Source organism: Polyodon spathula, chromosome 3 (assembly GCF_017654505.1).
Source record: "Polyodon spathula isolate WHYD16114869_AA chromosome 3, ASM1765450v1, whole genome shotgun sequence".
NCBI classification, from domain to species: domain Eukaryota; kingdom Metazoa; phylum Chordata; class Actinopteri; order Acipenseriformes; family Polyodontidae; genus Polyodon; species Polyodon spathula.
In genome coordinates, this window is record NC_054536.1 from 43,541,069 (window position 1) to 43,556,432 (window position 15,364).

General features: G+C 42.2%; 1 protein-coding gene across 4 annotated transcripts in view; it reads right to left on the reverse strand.

The window, feature by feature from the left end:
• LOC121313113 (phosphatase and actin regulator 1-like) overlaps positions 1-15,364 on the reverse strand; it is a 330,299-nt gene that overhangs the window by 161,946 nt on the left and 152,989 nt on the right. Inside the window, exon 1 of one of the 4 annotated variants that reach the window (XM_041245291.1) lies at positions 4,575-4,854. The exons of 2 other annotated variants lie outside the window; for them this stretch is intronic. In XM_041245291.1, the coding sequence (XP_041101225.1) occupies positions 4,575-4,818 (244 nt within the window). In that variant the 5' untranslated portion in view covers positions 4,819-4,854. Of the gene's footprint in view, positions 1-4,574; positions 4,855-5,778; positions 5,983-15,364 lie in introns of those variants that run through there. One more of the 4 variants, XM_041245293.1, reaches the window with a different exon arrangement.

A 15,364-nucleotide genomic window follows, 5' to 3' on the forward strand; every position in this document is an offset into this window, starting at 1 on the left:
TATGGTATCACCATGATATTTCCCATTTCTAGAATTCCACTTTTATGTTTCTGTATAGACATAACAAAATATAACAGCACCCACAAAAAAATATAATGAAAAACAAAAGGTATACAGTACTTGAAACTGGCAAGAAAAAAAAAAATCATACTGTATTTCTCATTTCTCTTCATGCTTTCCTTGCTGACAAAGCAAAACATTTACTAAATGAAGTAGTGTCTTTATGAAACTCAAGGAGTATAAAATTGATAGCACTTATTCAATTTGTAATGATTTTTTTATGTGTTAGTTTCAACATTTTACTATTACCTTCCTTATGCTCTGCATGGATTAAATAAATGTTATGGGCTCCCTATGGTATTTGATTAAACCTATGCATTTAGATTGAAAACTAGAAGGAATAACGGCTGGAAATGTTTATCTCTTCCACTATCTATTCAAATAAGTCTTCATCACAATGTCTTAATCCTAATTGTGTCTTGTGTACTTGTCAACTTTTTACAGATTTACACCACTAATTTCCATGAAGGGCAGGTGGTATTCATTGAGGAAGGGGCATGTATTTACCCCAGAACTACCAATACATCCATTGACAGTATGTGGAACATTTATTTTCTAACAAATGTCCACGTCTATCAAATTCAGGAAAGCAGTTCCCAAGATACAGCCTTCATTGGCTCAACCAATCAAAGGCCTTCAGACTTACGATACGGATATACTGCAAGGCCTAACTTAAAGGCCACAGAGTCCTGGTAAGCTGATTTATGTCTTATTTGAGGGAATGCGTTGAACCGAATTAGGCAATCAAATCACTATTTATTAGAATCTAAGGATCCAATTTAAACTAGTAAATTAAATATATATGTTGACAGTGAAATTAAACAAGTCCCTCCCCTAAATGTTGTCCAGAATGTGGGGACTTATCTGAAAACTTCTTTCTTGTGTTTTGGTGTTGTCCCAAGACAAGTACATTTTCGGACAAAAACATTTTAGATATTGCTAGAAAAAAAACAAAAAAACATTTTAAAACAGTGAGATGAATTGCTTAATGAAAATGGAGCAGCTACAGCATGCTTTATTAAAACATGGAAACATTTCATATTTTGCTAATGTTAAAAAAAAAAAACCTGAAGTTTATATTGTAATTTAAACAATGATCGTTTATATTATTATATACAATACGCTATTAATTTGTAACAGTAAGGCTCGTACTTATTGAAAAACATAAACACACATATTTATAAAAGAACTTGCAATAAGGAATCCCCATAACAAGTTTCACAACAAAACTGACAAACAAATCTCAATATACAGTAAGGATAAAAACATAAGTGTGCAAACCACTGTTCTTTGCTTAGGATGTACTTTACATCTCCTGTAGTGGATAATAAACAACAAAAGTACCCTTTATGATTGCAAACTTAACCATTAATCAATTAAAATAAATTGGAAACGCATGGGTATATCCACCAGCTTAAACGGCTGGGAGGAATCAATAGCTGCGTTTAGACTAGCGCTCCAGAATCTTTCTGATAAGATTCTAGGACAGTCTGTATCGGAACGGTGCATTTACACTTGCTTCAAACAGCAGGGGGTACTTCTCAAAGGAGCAGACTCTGAGCATGCGTACTTTGAGGGGGAAAGAAATAGAAACAAGAAACTAATGCCCTGTTGTAGTGACAGATTTTTTCACTATCCATTTAGTGCTCGTTGGATCCTCCCTTCGCTCCAGACAGATGTTAAAACCCTGCTTTCTTCATCAGTGAAGCTGAACAAGCGTCCTTCAGACATTATTTCAAAATCTGTAATACAAAACAATTAGGTTTAGCCAGTAGTCGCTACACATCGAAAAATGTAAACTACATAAAAAACAAAACATGCAGCCACTACTGTTAATTGACATATCAAACGTATTAGCAATACTTAATATAAAAAATATAGAAATGTGTTACACTTACCTTTTAGATGTTATGAGTTGGAGCTGGAGTTCTGAAATTTTTCCAGAATACATCCTCAGCCTGTTTACACTGAAAAAAATGACTGGAATCTGTCCTCTTGTCCTCTCAGTCCGGAATACAAACTCAACATTTGAGAGGATAAGAGGACGGATTCCAGAACGAGCTCAGCAGCGTTTATGCTGGCAAAAAGTGACCGGAATCTGTCCTCTTATCCTCTCCATCCAGAATATTTGAGCCAGTGTAAACGCACCTAATAAATCACATTAATACAATAAAATACCTGCTGTTGCTCCCAAATTCACTGTCTTTAACATATCTGATATGACATATCAAATTATACTGCTAGTTTTCTTTGTTTTACTTGTTCGTTGTTTTCATAAAACAACAAGGTTGGCCTTTATACATCTGAGGCAGTGCAGAACAGGTTCTTGGTAAGGCTTTAAAATAAACAAACAAAGTTATTTTTAGGAGAAAAAAAAGGTCAGCATTTCCATTGTAAACGGTTTATCACTCCAGAAACACTGGATCTCTATAATAATAGTACTGACTCGAATTTCCTTATTATAAACTGAACATCACTCAGGACTGAAACCAAAACTGAGGACCCAAGGGATGTGCTACATAACATTAGACAGTCAGAGACATTAACTGTTTGTAGGGTATATGCTCCCGGGCATGACAAAGAGAAACTTTACAAGTTACAGAATAAAGTGTTAATTTGTCTGAAGTTTAGGTATTGTATTTATCCAAAAATAAATACAAAGTCCTGCCCTACCAAATGCATGTTTTTGTCTGAGTGCTTGTTATCCCACCATTGTATTTTGTCTGTTATTTAAGTATAATTTTAGGCTACTGTCTCTACCCCTTTTCATGTAGCAGGCATTGTAGGATTACAATGAAGAATGACCTGGGTACTGTATTTTGACTTTAAAAAGTAATATTTTAAAAAAAACATTCCTTACCAAGGATGTATCATTAAACACTTTCATGGTACAAGCTATAATTCATGTGCTGAATGCTGAAGTATGAAAGAAACAGACACAAGCTTAAAAAGTGGCTAAGGGTCAAAGTGACTGTATTGCCCAATACTGTTTAAGATAACTATTTACTTGAAGGGGGGGGGGGGGGGGGGGGGGTTGTAACCTTATAACTTGTGTTGCTTTGAATGCAGAAGCAGGAGGTACTGAACAAAGAACAAACCTATTCAGCTCACATATTGACATTTTGTTAAACAGGTTTCAAGGGACAGGAAGCTTGTGTTCAACTTATACCTTCTTTGGGGCCTGTTTAATTCTAGACTGTGTAGAAGGATACAGCTATGGAACATGGTGGAAATAAAATAGCAGTGGGTTATATTGTAGTTCTTGTTGGATACAGGACAATGCTAGGAGGGTCAGTCTACAGTAGAAAAATAGAACAAGGGGGTTTTAAATCAAGAATGAACTCAATCCTTTCTCCTGGAAATATCTGAAAATGTTTATTAGAAAAAAAAGTACATCTGTGGCTGTTTTTTTTTTTTGTTATTCCTCCTTAGTTAACCATACAAATAAGTATAAAAAGGCCATGCACATAAACGAATTGCCTGATGCTTCATAGAGTAGTTCACTAGTTTATTTTGAATATCTACTACACTGTATATCATGAAAGTGTTCTTTTTTTTTTCCCAAAGGCTAATCCCTCCTAGAATTTTACATATTGGAATAACTGGTGTAGTGTTATTGCATGTAAACACCGACTTTCTTCTAAGTTATCTTCTATGGAAAAATCCATGTATAACATCAAAACGACACTAACACCGGTGCTCCTGGGAAGAAGCAGTCGCGCACTCCTTACCACGAAATTCACTGCTAATCCGCAACAGTGACTACTAAACTACACAGCATGCACTTCCAATCAACTAAGGTAGCAAATGCAAAACAAAAATGCAACGTGTCAATAATAATAATAATAATAATAATAATAATAATAATAATAATAATAATAATGGCTTAGAAGTATTTATGGTAGTGACGAAAAAACAGTCCTGCGATAACCCTTAATTTATAGTATTACAAGTTAAGCTCCGAAGAGAGTTTGCATTGCGCCTTTCCGGTTTTTCTGTTTTCACCATTTTCTTTTCGGCAGTCTCGTCTTGTGCATCACATAAATGCTAACTGCTACAATAAAATGAAATTGTTTTCTCGCATTTGTTTTCACTGCTCACCACTACAAAACAAGCACCGTTCTCATATCTCTGTCCCTCACCGTATTAGGTACAGCCTTTTTAACAGAAAACTCCGTTCTTCAACCCGAAGCATCCCAAAGGACGTAAATCAGCATTTTCTCTGCATAGGTCCTGCACAGAAACATCAGCTAAACCTTGATTAGAATGCCATTCCGTGTTAATGCCAATAACAAAACAGAGGTGCATAAAAGAACAAAGCTTTTTGTGGGGTCAGCATATTGTGTAATGCCAAGACAGCAACCGGCTTGATAACAACACAAGCCCCTTTCCCTGCAGTACATATAAGCGCTGACCAAACATCAAAATATATTATGTTCCTTTACACACACACACACACTAACAGAAAGAGAGAATATTCCCCTAAACTGTACACAATTTTACAGCTCACCCACCATCATGCGCTTCATTTCCACGGCTGCAGTTGCTGCAAATGTGCTTGATCTCCTTGCCTATATTGCAATGAATCGTGAAGGACACGTTGTTGTTAACATGCTCCTTGCTATTCATAGGTTTCATTCTGACCAGGTAAAAAGCTTTCCTCTTGGGCTTTTCTTCGGTCATCCCCGCTGATATTCTCTCTTTGTAGCCAGAGGTAACCAAAGTCAATGGCAGCCTGATGTGTGCAGAATCCGCCATGGGTTATTGATTCCACGCAAAAAAAAAAAAAAAAAAAAAAAAAAAAAAATCTTTTTGTCCGGTTGCCACACACAAGGCGAGAGATTATGATTAGAAAGATCCTGATACCCTTCTGACCCCAACTCCACCCAATCCAGATTTTGCTGGGCTGGATGCTTTCATTCAGTGTGTCATCCACCCAATTCCACAATTTATTTTATTTTTATTTTTTTTTTCCTGCTACAAGACTTTTCTATATCTAATAAGCTTCATCAGCAGTTCGGGATTAATCATTTTTCATCTATGTATGCCTGGGGCTTTCAGTTCTGCCCACCCCCATACTAAATGCAATAAATGTGTCAATAACGTTACGAACGCTTTGTTGCGGGTATCTTTGCACAGCCAGTTTCTTTTTTTTTTTAGCCTTGATGGGGAAAAAAACATTCACTGATCCTTAGCTTGGAAACATAAACACAGCCTTCGGCAAACCACGCCATTGACTGTGCAAGTCATTAAGTATTGTGCTACTTTGAAGTTCTGTAATATTTTGTAACAATTACAATTTTCTCACGTTTTGTTTGCAGAGCTGCATGAGACACTGTTCTCTACGTTTTTTAGATGCCTAATTTTAAAATAATCAGATGTATATATAAATTAAATAATTAAAAAATACACGAGGTTTTGGTATTTTTCTTTACTCACTCAGGCTGTATATTTATTGACGTTGTTGGTGTGCTTGCAACCTCTCGCTGTAATGTCTTGGCTAAATCTCGCCAGAACTGAACAGCTTCTAAATTACCCTATTACACACAATTGTAGATCCATATTGAATATAAACTAAATGAAAACCCATGGCGCACTGAGGAATAAGCACGTACGCCTATGTTATCACTTTATAAATAAATAATGTTCTTGACCTTGTTTTTCTAAATTTTATTTTGTTTTCATTGTAGGTTCTATAAAGTAAAAGCGGCTGTTTACCTTATTTTGCCAAAAGGATTTGGAGTGTATTGCGCTACAAGAAGTGGCTGAAACCCGGTGTAGTGTTATTTTCAGGTACGCAGATAAAAAGTGCGCAGCAAATTGCATTTGCTCGCGCAAGCGTAACAACTTTTCAGCAATTTATGCTTAGAAAACACGGAAGTGCCCGTTCAAATCTGGTAGGTTATGCTGTTTTTGGTCTTTTTCGCCTTTAATTGAATGTATCTTATTTTTCCGCCATTAAGAAAATAGTATGCAAGTATTTATCATATGCAATACTTTGGGTCTTGTACATTTTTTTCACTTCTGCAACTTTGTGGTGTACTTCTCGCTTTTTTTTTTTTCTTTTTAGTGAAATTGATTGTTTCCAGTTTAAGTTTGGTACAAAAAAAAAAAAAAGTATAATTAATTAATGCTAAATGCACCTCTGTCTGACAATAGGAAAACATATCACATCGCAATTGATTAACTACTTTCAATGTGACAACGTTCCACTCTCTAACACACAGTTTTGGTCCGCGTACCACATTGGGACGATGTACTCTTTATAACACTGCACCGGGACTTTTTAAAGATTTTTAGCGAAATGTAGGGACACCGTGACATTTAATGGAAACCCGGGACTTCTGGTCCAGGGTTGCCAGACTTCTGACAGAAAAATAGCGACCTCGTTCTTTAAAACAATTGCAACGTTAGGTTATTACCATAACCCTGGTTCCCTGAAAAGAATGACAACCATTACCCTTCGCGGTTGTGTCCCCAGCTGGCCTTCGATTTTGAAAATGGCTATATGCTACTGTGAGGACGTCCCTCTTCAGCAGGAAGTGGCAGGGACTTCCCCCTCACAGCAGGGTCCTGATAGGGCATCATATATATATATATATATATATATATATATATATATATATATATATATATATATATAACGTTCCCTTTCAAGTGGAATGACAACAATTACCGAATGGGAAGCTGTTCCAAAGGTGTCGAGGCTCCAGGTTACCGATAGTACAACCCCACGGCGATAGCCTCAGAGCCCTTATGATGCCTAAGGGCATGCCGCCTGCAACACCCTAGAGCCCAGAGAGGGCCTCGCTCGGTTTGCAACATCAAGGCAGTAAAAACGCGCAAATGTCTGACTACCTGTCCATGTAGCAGCATTGCAAAGCTCATCCAAGGAAGCGCCATGAAAGAGAGCCCACGAAGTTGCTTGGGCCCTGATGAAATGGCCGTAATGTCCCTTGGCATGGGGGAGTCCATCTGTGCATATGCCAAGCATATGGCATCTGACACCCAGTGCACCAGACGTTGCTTCAACATGGCTTGACCTCTAGAACAGGACCCATAGCAGACAAACAGCTGGCTGGACTGTCTCCAGGACGCTGTGCTATCCAGGTAACAGCGCAGAGCCCGGACAGGACAAAGCGTGTGTTGTCTGTGATCCTCCTCTGACTCATGCAGGGGAGGTCTGAAAGTTTCCAAAACCACTGGTTGGTTAATATGGAATGAAGAAATCACCTTTAGCAAAAAGGCTGGGTTCTTAATATTACCTGTGAGTTATTACCAGTAAAAGCCATACAGGTGTCATCAATAGACAGCGCATGAAGCTCACTTACTCTTCTGTGCAGCTCTGCTGAGACCATGGGGTCAAATGGGGGACCCGTAAGGATCCCCAGCACCAGCTTCAGATCCCACTTAGGAACCATGCTTTTTGTTGGAGGATGGAGCCTCTGGGCCCCTTTAAGAAATTGCACTGCCAGGAAGTGTGCCCCAGCAGACACAGAGTCAGTTTTATCGTGGCACACCGATATTGCTGCCAAGTAGACCTTCAGAGTAGATGCAGATTTTTCTGCATCAAACAGGTGCTGTAAGAAGGTTAGAGTTGTCTCAATAGGGCAAGTCATAGGGTCGTCACCCCCAGCAATGCACCAGTTTTAGAAAACCTGTTTATACGAATACTGGGCTCTGGTGCTAGGCGCCCTAGCAGACTGTAGTGTCTCTACTACTGTCTGGCAGACCTCGTCTGGATAGATGGCTTCATTCAACAGCCAAACCCAGAGTTGGAGCTGGGCCGGGTTCGTGTGCCATAACAACCCCTCCATTTGGCTCAGGAGGTCCTTGTGGAGCAGGAGCTGCCATGGTTGGCCCCACAACATGTTGGAGAGGAGAGCAAACCAGGACACCTCGGCCATCTGGGTGTGACCAGCAAAACCTGGGCTTTCTCCACCTTGATCCTCTAGTGTCAGGGGCAATAACGGTACGGAGGGAACGCATACAAGAGCCCCTGTGGCCAGGGGTGAGCTAGCGCATCTACTCCCAGGGGACCCCCTTCTCTCTTTATAGAGAACCATAGGGGGCAATGAGTGGACTCGGCTGTGGCAAAGAGGTCGACTTGTACTGTGCGAAACCTCTCCCAAATTTGTTTCACAACCTGAGGGTGCAGTCTCCTTTCCGAGCTGTCTGGAGCTCCTCTGGACAGGAGGTCTGCTGCTCTGTTGTCCACACGGGGGAGGTGGACCGTCCCCAGCCTCGGTCTCCAGCCGGAGAACCGGTTACCCTTGGCCGGCGGTGGTCCCTTGCCGCCAGCTTTTCCACTGCCTGCTTGTTTAGCCTAAAGTGGAGGGTGGCGTTAAGGCCCAGTTACCCTAGCAGGCTGGGAAGGCCACCTAGGGCGCTGGCAATAGGCAGGATGGTGTGAGAACTTTGAGCGATCTCCGTGGCCTTGTGGGACCTCTCAAGGCTCACATCCACAGTCACTCCTAATGTCTGCCCCGGGGTTGTAGGGACATCAGCAATGCAGCCTTCTCTGTCTCCACCACTTTGGCCTGGTGCAGCCAAATATGTCGGCAGGTGGCCACCAGGGCCGCCAGAGACCTCCCTAATGCCTGACCTAACTCCTCCATCAGGTCAGTCATCATTACCATCACCACCTGAAGCTCCCCCACATCTGTCTCCGTTGCCTGCTCCTACACTGTTGCCGTCAACTGAGACTGGTAGAGCACCAAAGTGGACATGGCGTTTGCCGCTCTCATCGACAGCGCGCCTAAAGCATATGCTTTTTTAGCATTGCATCAGTTGTCAGGCATGGCTTGGGTGGGCAGGTAGGGTCTTTGTCCCCTCATGTCCCCGATGGGAGGGAACGTACCCAGGCCAGCTTTTTGGGCTCCGGCGGGGTGCAGCAGGGACTCCACTGTTCTGGAGCCAGAGGGAGCAGACGCCGGGTGGTTCCAGGAAGTGCGAACCAGCTCCACAAAGGTCTCACAGAGAGGGAGGGCATGGTGTGGGTGCCGTTTTTGCATGTTGCATGTTGGACAGAAAACGTTTCTCCCGAGACGCTGAAAGGGAAGCGCGGAAGGGAAGAAGGAGAGCAGTACCTCCACGGTGATCGCCTACCTCCCTGTGAGCACCCTCTTGAGTGTTGCCGCCTCGGTGGTGTCCACCACGATTCCGCAGAGGGGCGCTTACGCCTCCGCACTGGTGGTGGGGTAGGGGAGGATGAACCAGGGGTATGGGGGCGCTCCCTTGTCACTGTAGTAGACGGGGTTCCGGAGGTTCTTTAGGAAGGGCCCTGGACAACAGACCGTATCCTTTCCTGCCCCAAGGAATGGAAATTCTCTGGGGAGAGGGCTGCCCTTCTGCGCCTGGTTCTATTAGAGAACTGTCGGAAAGGGGAGCAGTCCATCTCTCCTGTCAGGGCCCTGTCTGCGTGATCCGGTCCCAAACACTGGACACAGTTAGTGTGCCCATCCTCCCTTGGGAGCTTCGCTTCACACTGGTGAAAACCAGCAGGACCCTGCAGAGCGCATTGACAAGGCGCGCGGGCATCGGTACCGAGCAGTAGACTTCAGTGCTGAGCTGTCACCGTCAGTGAATGTAGTTGGTGCCGAGTAATCGGCATCGGTGTCAGCGCCAAGGTGGGGATGAACCAATCGGGGTCAGCGCCGAGGAAGAGCTCGGTAGGTACCGAGGAAGAGTACAGTCAGTGCCAAGCAGTTGTAGCCGAGTCAGTCGGCGTCGGTGCCAAGGAGGAGCGCGGTAGGCAATAAGTGAGTCCTGAGGCTGAGAAGGGTGCAGTAGGCCCGAGCTGGATGGTAGCTGGAGCTGAGTCAATCGTCGTCGGGGATGGCATCGCGTGATAGCGGGGTCACCGTACAGCAGATGCCACAATAGCTCATGCGACTCAAAGTAAGAAATACACAAGGTAATAAAAAGAATAAAAGCTTAGCGCCAATCTCCATAGAAGGATCGAAACCAGTTCTGTTTAGTAGAGTCTACCGAAGTGAGACTAAGGCAACTAGCAATCTCAAAATACTCGTAAATGTTGTAGCTTACCTTAGTGAATCCGCTTTGCAGGTTACTCAATTTTAAGCATTTTCACCGTGCAAAGAGAGCACAAAGCAATCTAGGTGTTGTCTCATTGAGGTGAGAGAGAAAATGGCTATATGCTACTGTGAGGACGTCCCTCTTCAGCAGGGCCCTGATAGGGCAGCCTTTTTACATATGCTCAGTGATTGACAGGTCAGAGAGGCTCTTCCCGTTCGGTAATGGTTGTCATTCTACTTGAAAGGGAACCCCTGTTAGAGTATGGGTGTTTATGCAAATTCCAACCAGCAACTATCAAAAACAAGCTCAATCCCGCTTATCTGGTCACCCTACGTATTTACCAATGTCCCATTTTCCCATTGTCTTTTACTTAATCCATTACATAAAAAAAAACCACACTAAATCCTAATAAATGTGTAACATTTTACCATTATAACAGAAAACAACTCAGTACATTGTTTCTCAACTATACATTTACACAATTAATAAACATTTATTAAAATAAATTAATATATTTAATACCAAGGCCAGCGCCAGGGGAGTAAGGGGCAGCCCCTAGTCAATTTTATTTACATTTTTTGAGGCCACTTTAATGACAAGACGTAAAACATATAGAGGTTCTGTCTAATCTACTGCAATTAGACAAATACACCTTAGCAAGATATTCCCTGATAAGAGGGGTCAAAACAAAAAAATTGAGAGGGCAACACCCCACTTTGTGCGGGCACGCAGGCAATACATTTGAATCATTTTCCATGTCAGGTAAGTGGACCTGTGTGAAGAGCAGGCATTTAAATGTGTGCTGTGTGTATTTTACTACCCTCAAAAAGGATAACAAGAGAGAGAAATTGTCATGATATATTTTCGTAAAAGCAGCAGACACAGGAACATTCTGTATGTAAACAGGGGCTGGGATTGTTCAACACAGGTATGTCGTTTTTGGAACATTGATAAAATTAAGAAACACAAATAGAGATGCGAGAGTCTGCGATATATTTAAACACCAAAAATAATTCGGAACAAGCAATATATCATGATTAATTTGGTATAATAATTGTGTAAAAATACTTGGTAAAGTTATAAGCTCAAGAATATAAATTTGCACAATAGATAATTTAGTAGTAGTTTTAAAAATAGCGATACGGAGATATCTTTTCACAAGTGAAAAGCCGGCCCTCTCTGTGTTTGCTTAGGTTAGTGTGAGATAGTATGGCTTTGCTGACTTAAAAACAGCGGTACAAAAGAAGCCTTAGTAATTTTGCTTGGGGGGCTATATTTATTATTATTATTATTATTATTATTATTATTATTATTATTATTATTATTATTATTATTTATTTCTTAGCAAACGCCCTTACTCAGGGCGACATAGTTGTACACAAAAAATACATATTAAGAGCTACAGTATAATTAAGAGCAAGATACAAAATACAGTGACTTCAGTCCTAATAAGTGCAAATACAAAACACAGTATGATTTGATATCAGGGCAGTTCAAGAGCAGATAACAGAGCTGATTGTTACATCAGGGTTAGATACGAGTGCAAGTGAAATACTAAATACTACAGATTGGATTAAATCCAGGATTAAATACAGTAAATAGGGAGCAGATAAGTGCAAGTTAAAGTGCATTAAAAGTGCTGTATTGTCCATAAGGGTTAGGCTACAGTATGAGTAAATGCATGCAGCATGCATTTATTTAATGTTTATATAACTTATTAGACAACGAGAAGGAGAGGCGATACCTTTTACAGAACTAAACAATAATTCACCTATTAACAAACAGAATCTGCCTGGCCTACCCAGCACATCAGTATAATTTAGGATGGACTGTATATATTTATTTATTTATCTATTTGAAATGTGTCATACAAATCAAACTTTTTACAATGCTGTGGTGGAGTATCCAGCCCCTTTATGTTTATTAGTGTTTTATGTTGTATGTAGTGTGTTAATGTTGGTGTTTATGTATATAACACAAAGGATACAGATATGGGTTATGAGCAGAAGTGTTATAATGTGTAATTTGTATTTAGGCATGAGGATTGCACAGCACTTCACGTGCAGGTAAAATGTAATATGTGAGCACGGGAAATTACACTTAATTAATTCACGTGCAGTTGTACCGAGACTCAGTTGAATGATTGATTAGCAATCGAGTCTCGGTACAGCTGCATAAAAGCAGCATGTTTTCACTCACTGGGGGTTGTGTGTTCGGGAAGTGGAGAACGGGTGAGAGAGAGGAGAGGTAGTTTAAAAATATAAGCAATTGCTACAGCATGCTAGATCAATACCAGCACGGTACTTGTCTGTTTGTCCACTGTCTTGTTTAGTGTTGTCCGTTTTGTTTACCTTTTTATTTTGGCTGCAAGTGCATTGACCTGTTTTGGTGTGCTGTTTTTGTTTAAATATTTTGTAGCGCAGTAATTGTGTCTCAGTTTTCATCTGCCAGTCCTTGTTGTGGAGTGTGTTTCTGGTCTGACGTCACCCCTGCAAAGCCATCCTATTCACAGTTGGTGTCCAGAAGTGGGATTACAGCGCCTCCAAGCGTCAGACCAGGAATACGGCGGATGAACCTTTTTATTTTTTTGCAACAGGAGTGTTTTTTTTTTGTGTTTGGGGAAAAAAAAAGAAATGGATAAAGTGGAGGAGTAGATGGAGAGGTTGCATGAGCATCAGAGGGGGTTAATGGAAGGAGGGGCTACATGGTGCCTCGCCTGTCTGGAGTACGGGCACCTCCCTGATGTGTGCCCATATGACCCCCTTTTTGTGCAGGCCTTCGATCAGGGTGAAGTGGAGACAGCGGAGGAGTGGATCCGCCTGAAGGCCGTACCATTGCCGCAGGTGGATCAGGAAACCTGCCTCACCTGCCTCAAAGGGGAGGAGTGGTGCTTTGCTGTCGGCGAGGTCAGGCACATGTCACCCGACCAACCCCCTCCAGGGCAAGAGATGGAACTGTCGGTCCCGAAGAAGGGAAGGAGGGGGGAGCCAAGAAGGCGAAGAAGCCGGTGTGTCCACAGCTCAAGAGGGAAATGGAGAAGCACCAGTCCCCTGCAAGTGAGGGAGAGACGCACCAGTCCCCTGCAAGTGAAGGGAGTCTACAGACTGCTCCTACCCCCGTCACCAGGAGACTACACGCTGCTCCCACCCAGTTAAATTAAAAACAACCGCCATAAACTGGTACATGTGTTAAGTACTTGAAATACAACTGTATCACTTTCTGACAGCGTACCCTTTTCTCTCCTACGCAGGTCACGTTTTGGACACATACCAGTTTCTGGCCCTAAACCGAATCTTATAATAAGGAAAAGAGATTGTATTTTTGTACCCCAAATGATTTACAGTAGCTTCCTGTAACGGAGGAGACCTGCGCTGACTCTCCGGGCGCATTCATAGTGCTGCAGTAAGAGGGCAGCAGCCTTACAACATTCGCCTGTTGGTGATGGCAGTGACATGGGTCAAGCCCGACAACCACTCTCTCTGAGACCTCTCGTGGCTCTCCCTCTCTTTGAGTGGCTGAGAGGGGGGCCTTGGGGGATTGCTGGCCCTATAAAGATTAAGCTCTGTTCCCTCAGGCTGCCCTCTAAGATGAAACGAGTCAGCTGGCGGAAGCTGGGATTGCCAGACCGAGCACAACCGGTTAAACAAAAACAAAGTAAATAACAAAAAAAAACATTGGAAAAGGAAAGATTGTAGAAATCAGGGAATCCTTGGGCAGACACTGAAACATGTATAGGTGGAGCGAACACCGTAGCGTAGGACGGAGACCAGGGCCGTGCGGATAGCGACGATTGGGGTGATGCTGCCGAGTGCAACACCTTTATTTTGTAGTTTTATTTCTGTGTTTTATTTTCCCTTTTTCTTTCGCCTTTTGTCCTTTGTGATTTATTATTTCCAGAGCGCCTGCAAGTGTACCTGCATTGGACTGTGCACAGTGGCTCTCAAAAGTATTCACCCCCCCTTGGACTTTTCCACTTTTTATTGTGTTACAACATGGAATCAGAATTGATTTAATTAGGAGTTTTTGTCACTGATCAACAGAAAAAAGTCCATAATGTCAAAGTGAAAAATAAAATCTACAAATTGTTCTAAATTAATTACAAATATAAAACAGAAAATAACTGATTGCATAAGTATTCATCCCCTTTGCTGTGACACACCTGAATAAGCTCTGGTGCAACCAGTTGTCTTTAGAAGTCACATAATTAGTAGAATGGAGTCCACCTGTATGCAGTTAAGGTGTATCACATGATTTCAGGTTAAATACACCTGTCTCTGTGAGGTCCTACAGTTGCTTAGTACATTTCCTAACAAAAACTACATCATCAAAGCAAATCTGGAATAAGGTTCTTCAAAAGCACCAATCAGGGGTAGGATATAAGAACATTTCCAAGGCATTGAATATCCCCCGGAGCACAGTAAAGTCCATTATTAAGAAGTGGAGAGAATATGGTACAACTGTGAATCTGTCTAGAACAGGCCCTCCTCAAAAACTATCCAGACGAGAAGGGCACTAGTCAGGGAGGCCACCAAGAGGCCTATGGCAACTCTAAAGGAGTTACAGTCTTCCATGGCTCAGCTGGGAGCCACTGTGCATACTGCAACAATAGCCCAGGTGCTTCACAAAACTGGCCTTTACGGGAGAGTGGCAAAAAGAAAGCCATTGTTGAAAAAAATCCACAGCAAATCTCGGCTAGAGTTTGCCAGAAAGCATGTGGGAGACTCTGAGACCAAGTGGAAGAAGATTCTATGGTCTGATGAGACCAAAATAGAGCTTTTTGGCCTCAACACAAAGCGCTATGTTTCGCGCAAGCCTAACACCGCACGTCATCCTGAGAACACCATCCCTTGCTGGTGGTGACAGCATCATGCAATGGGGATGCTTCTCTGCGTCAGGGCCTGGAAAGCTCACGAAGATAGAGGGCAAAATGGATGCAAAAAAGTACAGAGAAATCCTGGAGGAAAACCTGCTGAAGTCTGCAAGAGGCCTGGGACTTGGGAGAAGATTCATCTTCCAGCAAGACAATGACCCCAAACATACAGCCAAAGCCACACCAGAGTGGCTTAAACACAAAAAGGTCAATGTCCTGGAGTGGCCCAGTCAAAGCCCAGACCTCAATCCAATTGAGAATATGTGGAAAGAGTTGAAAATTGCTGTTCACCAAAGGTCCCCATCCAACTTGATGGAGCTTGAGCAATTTTGCAAAGAAGAATGGGCAAAAATTGCAGTGTCCAGATGTGCACAGCTGGTAGAGACTTATCCAAAT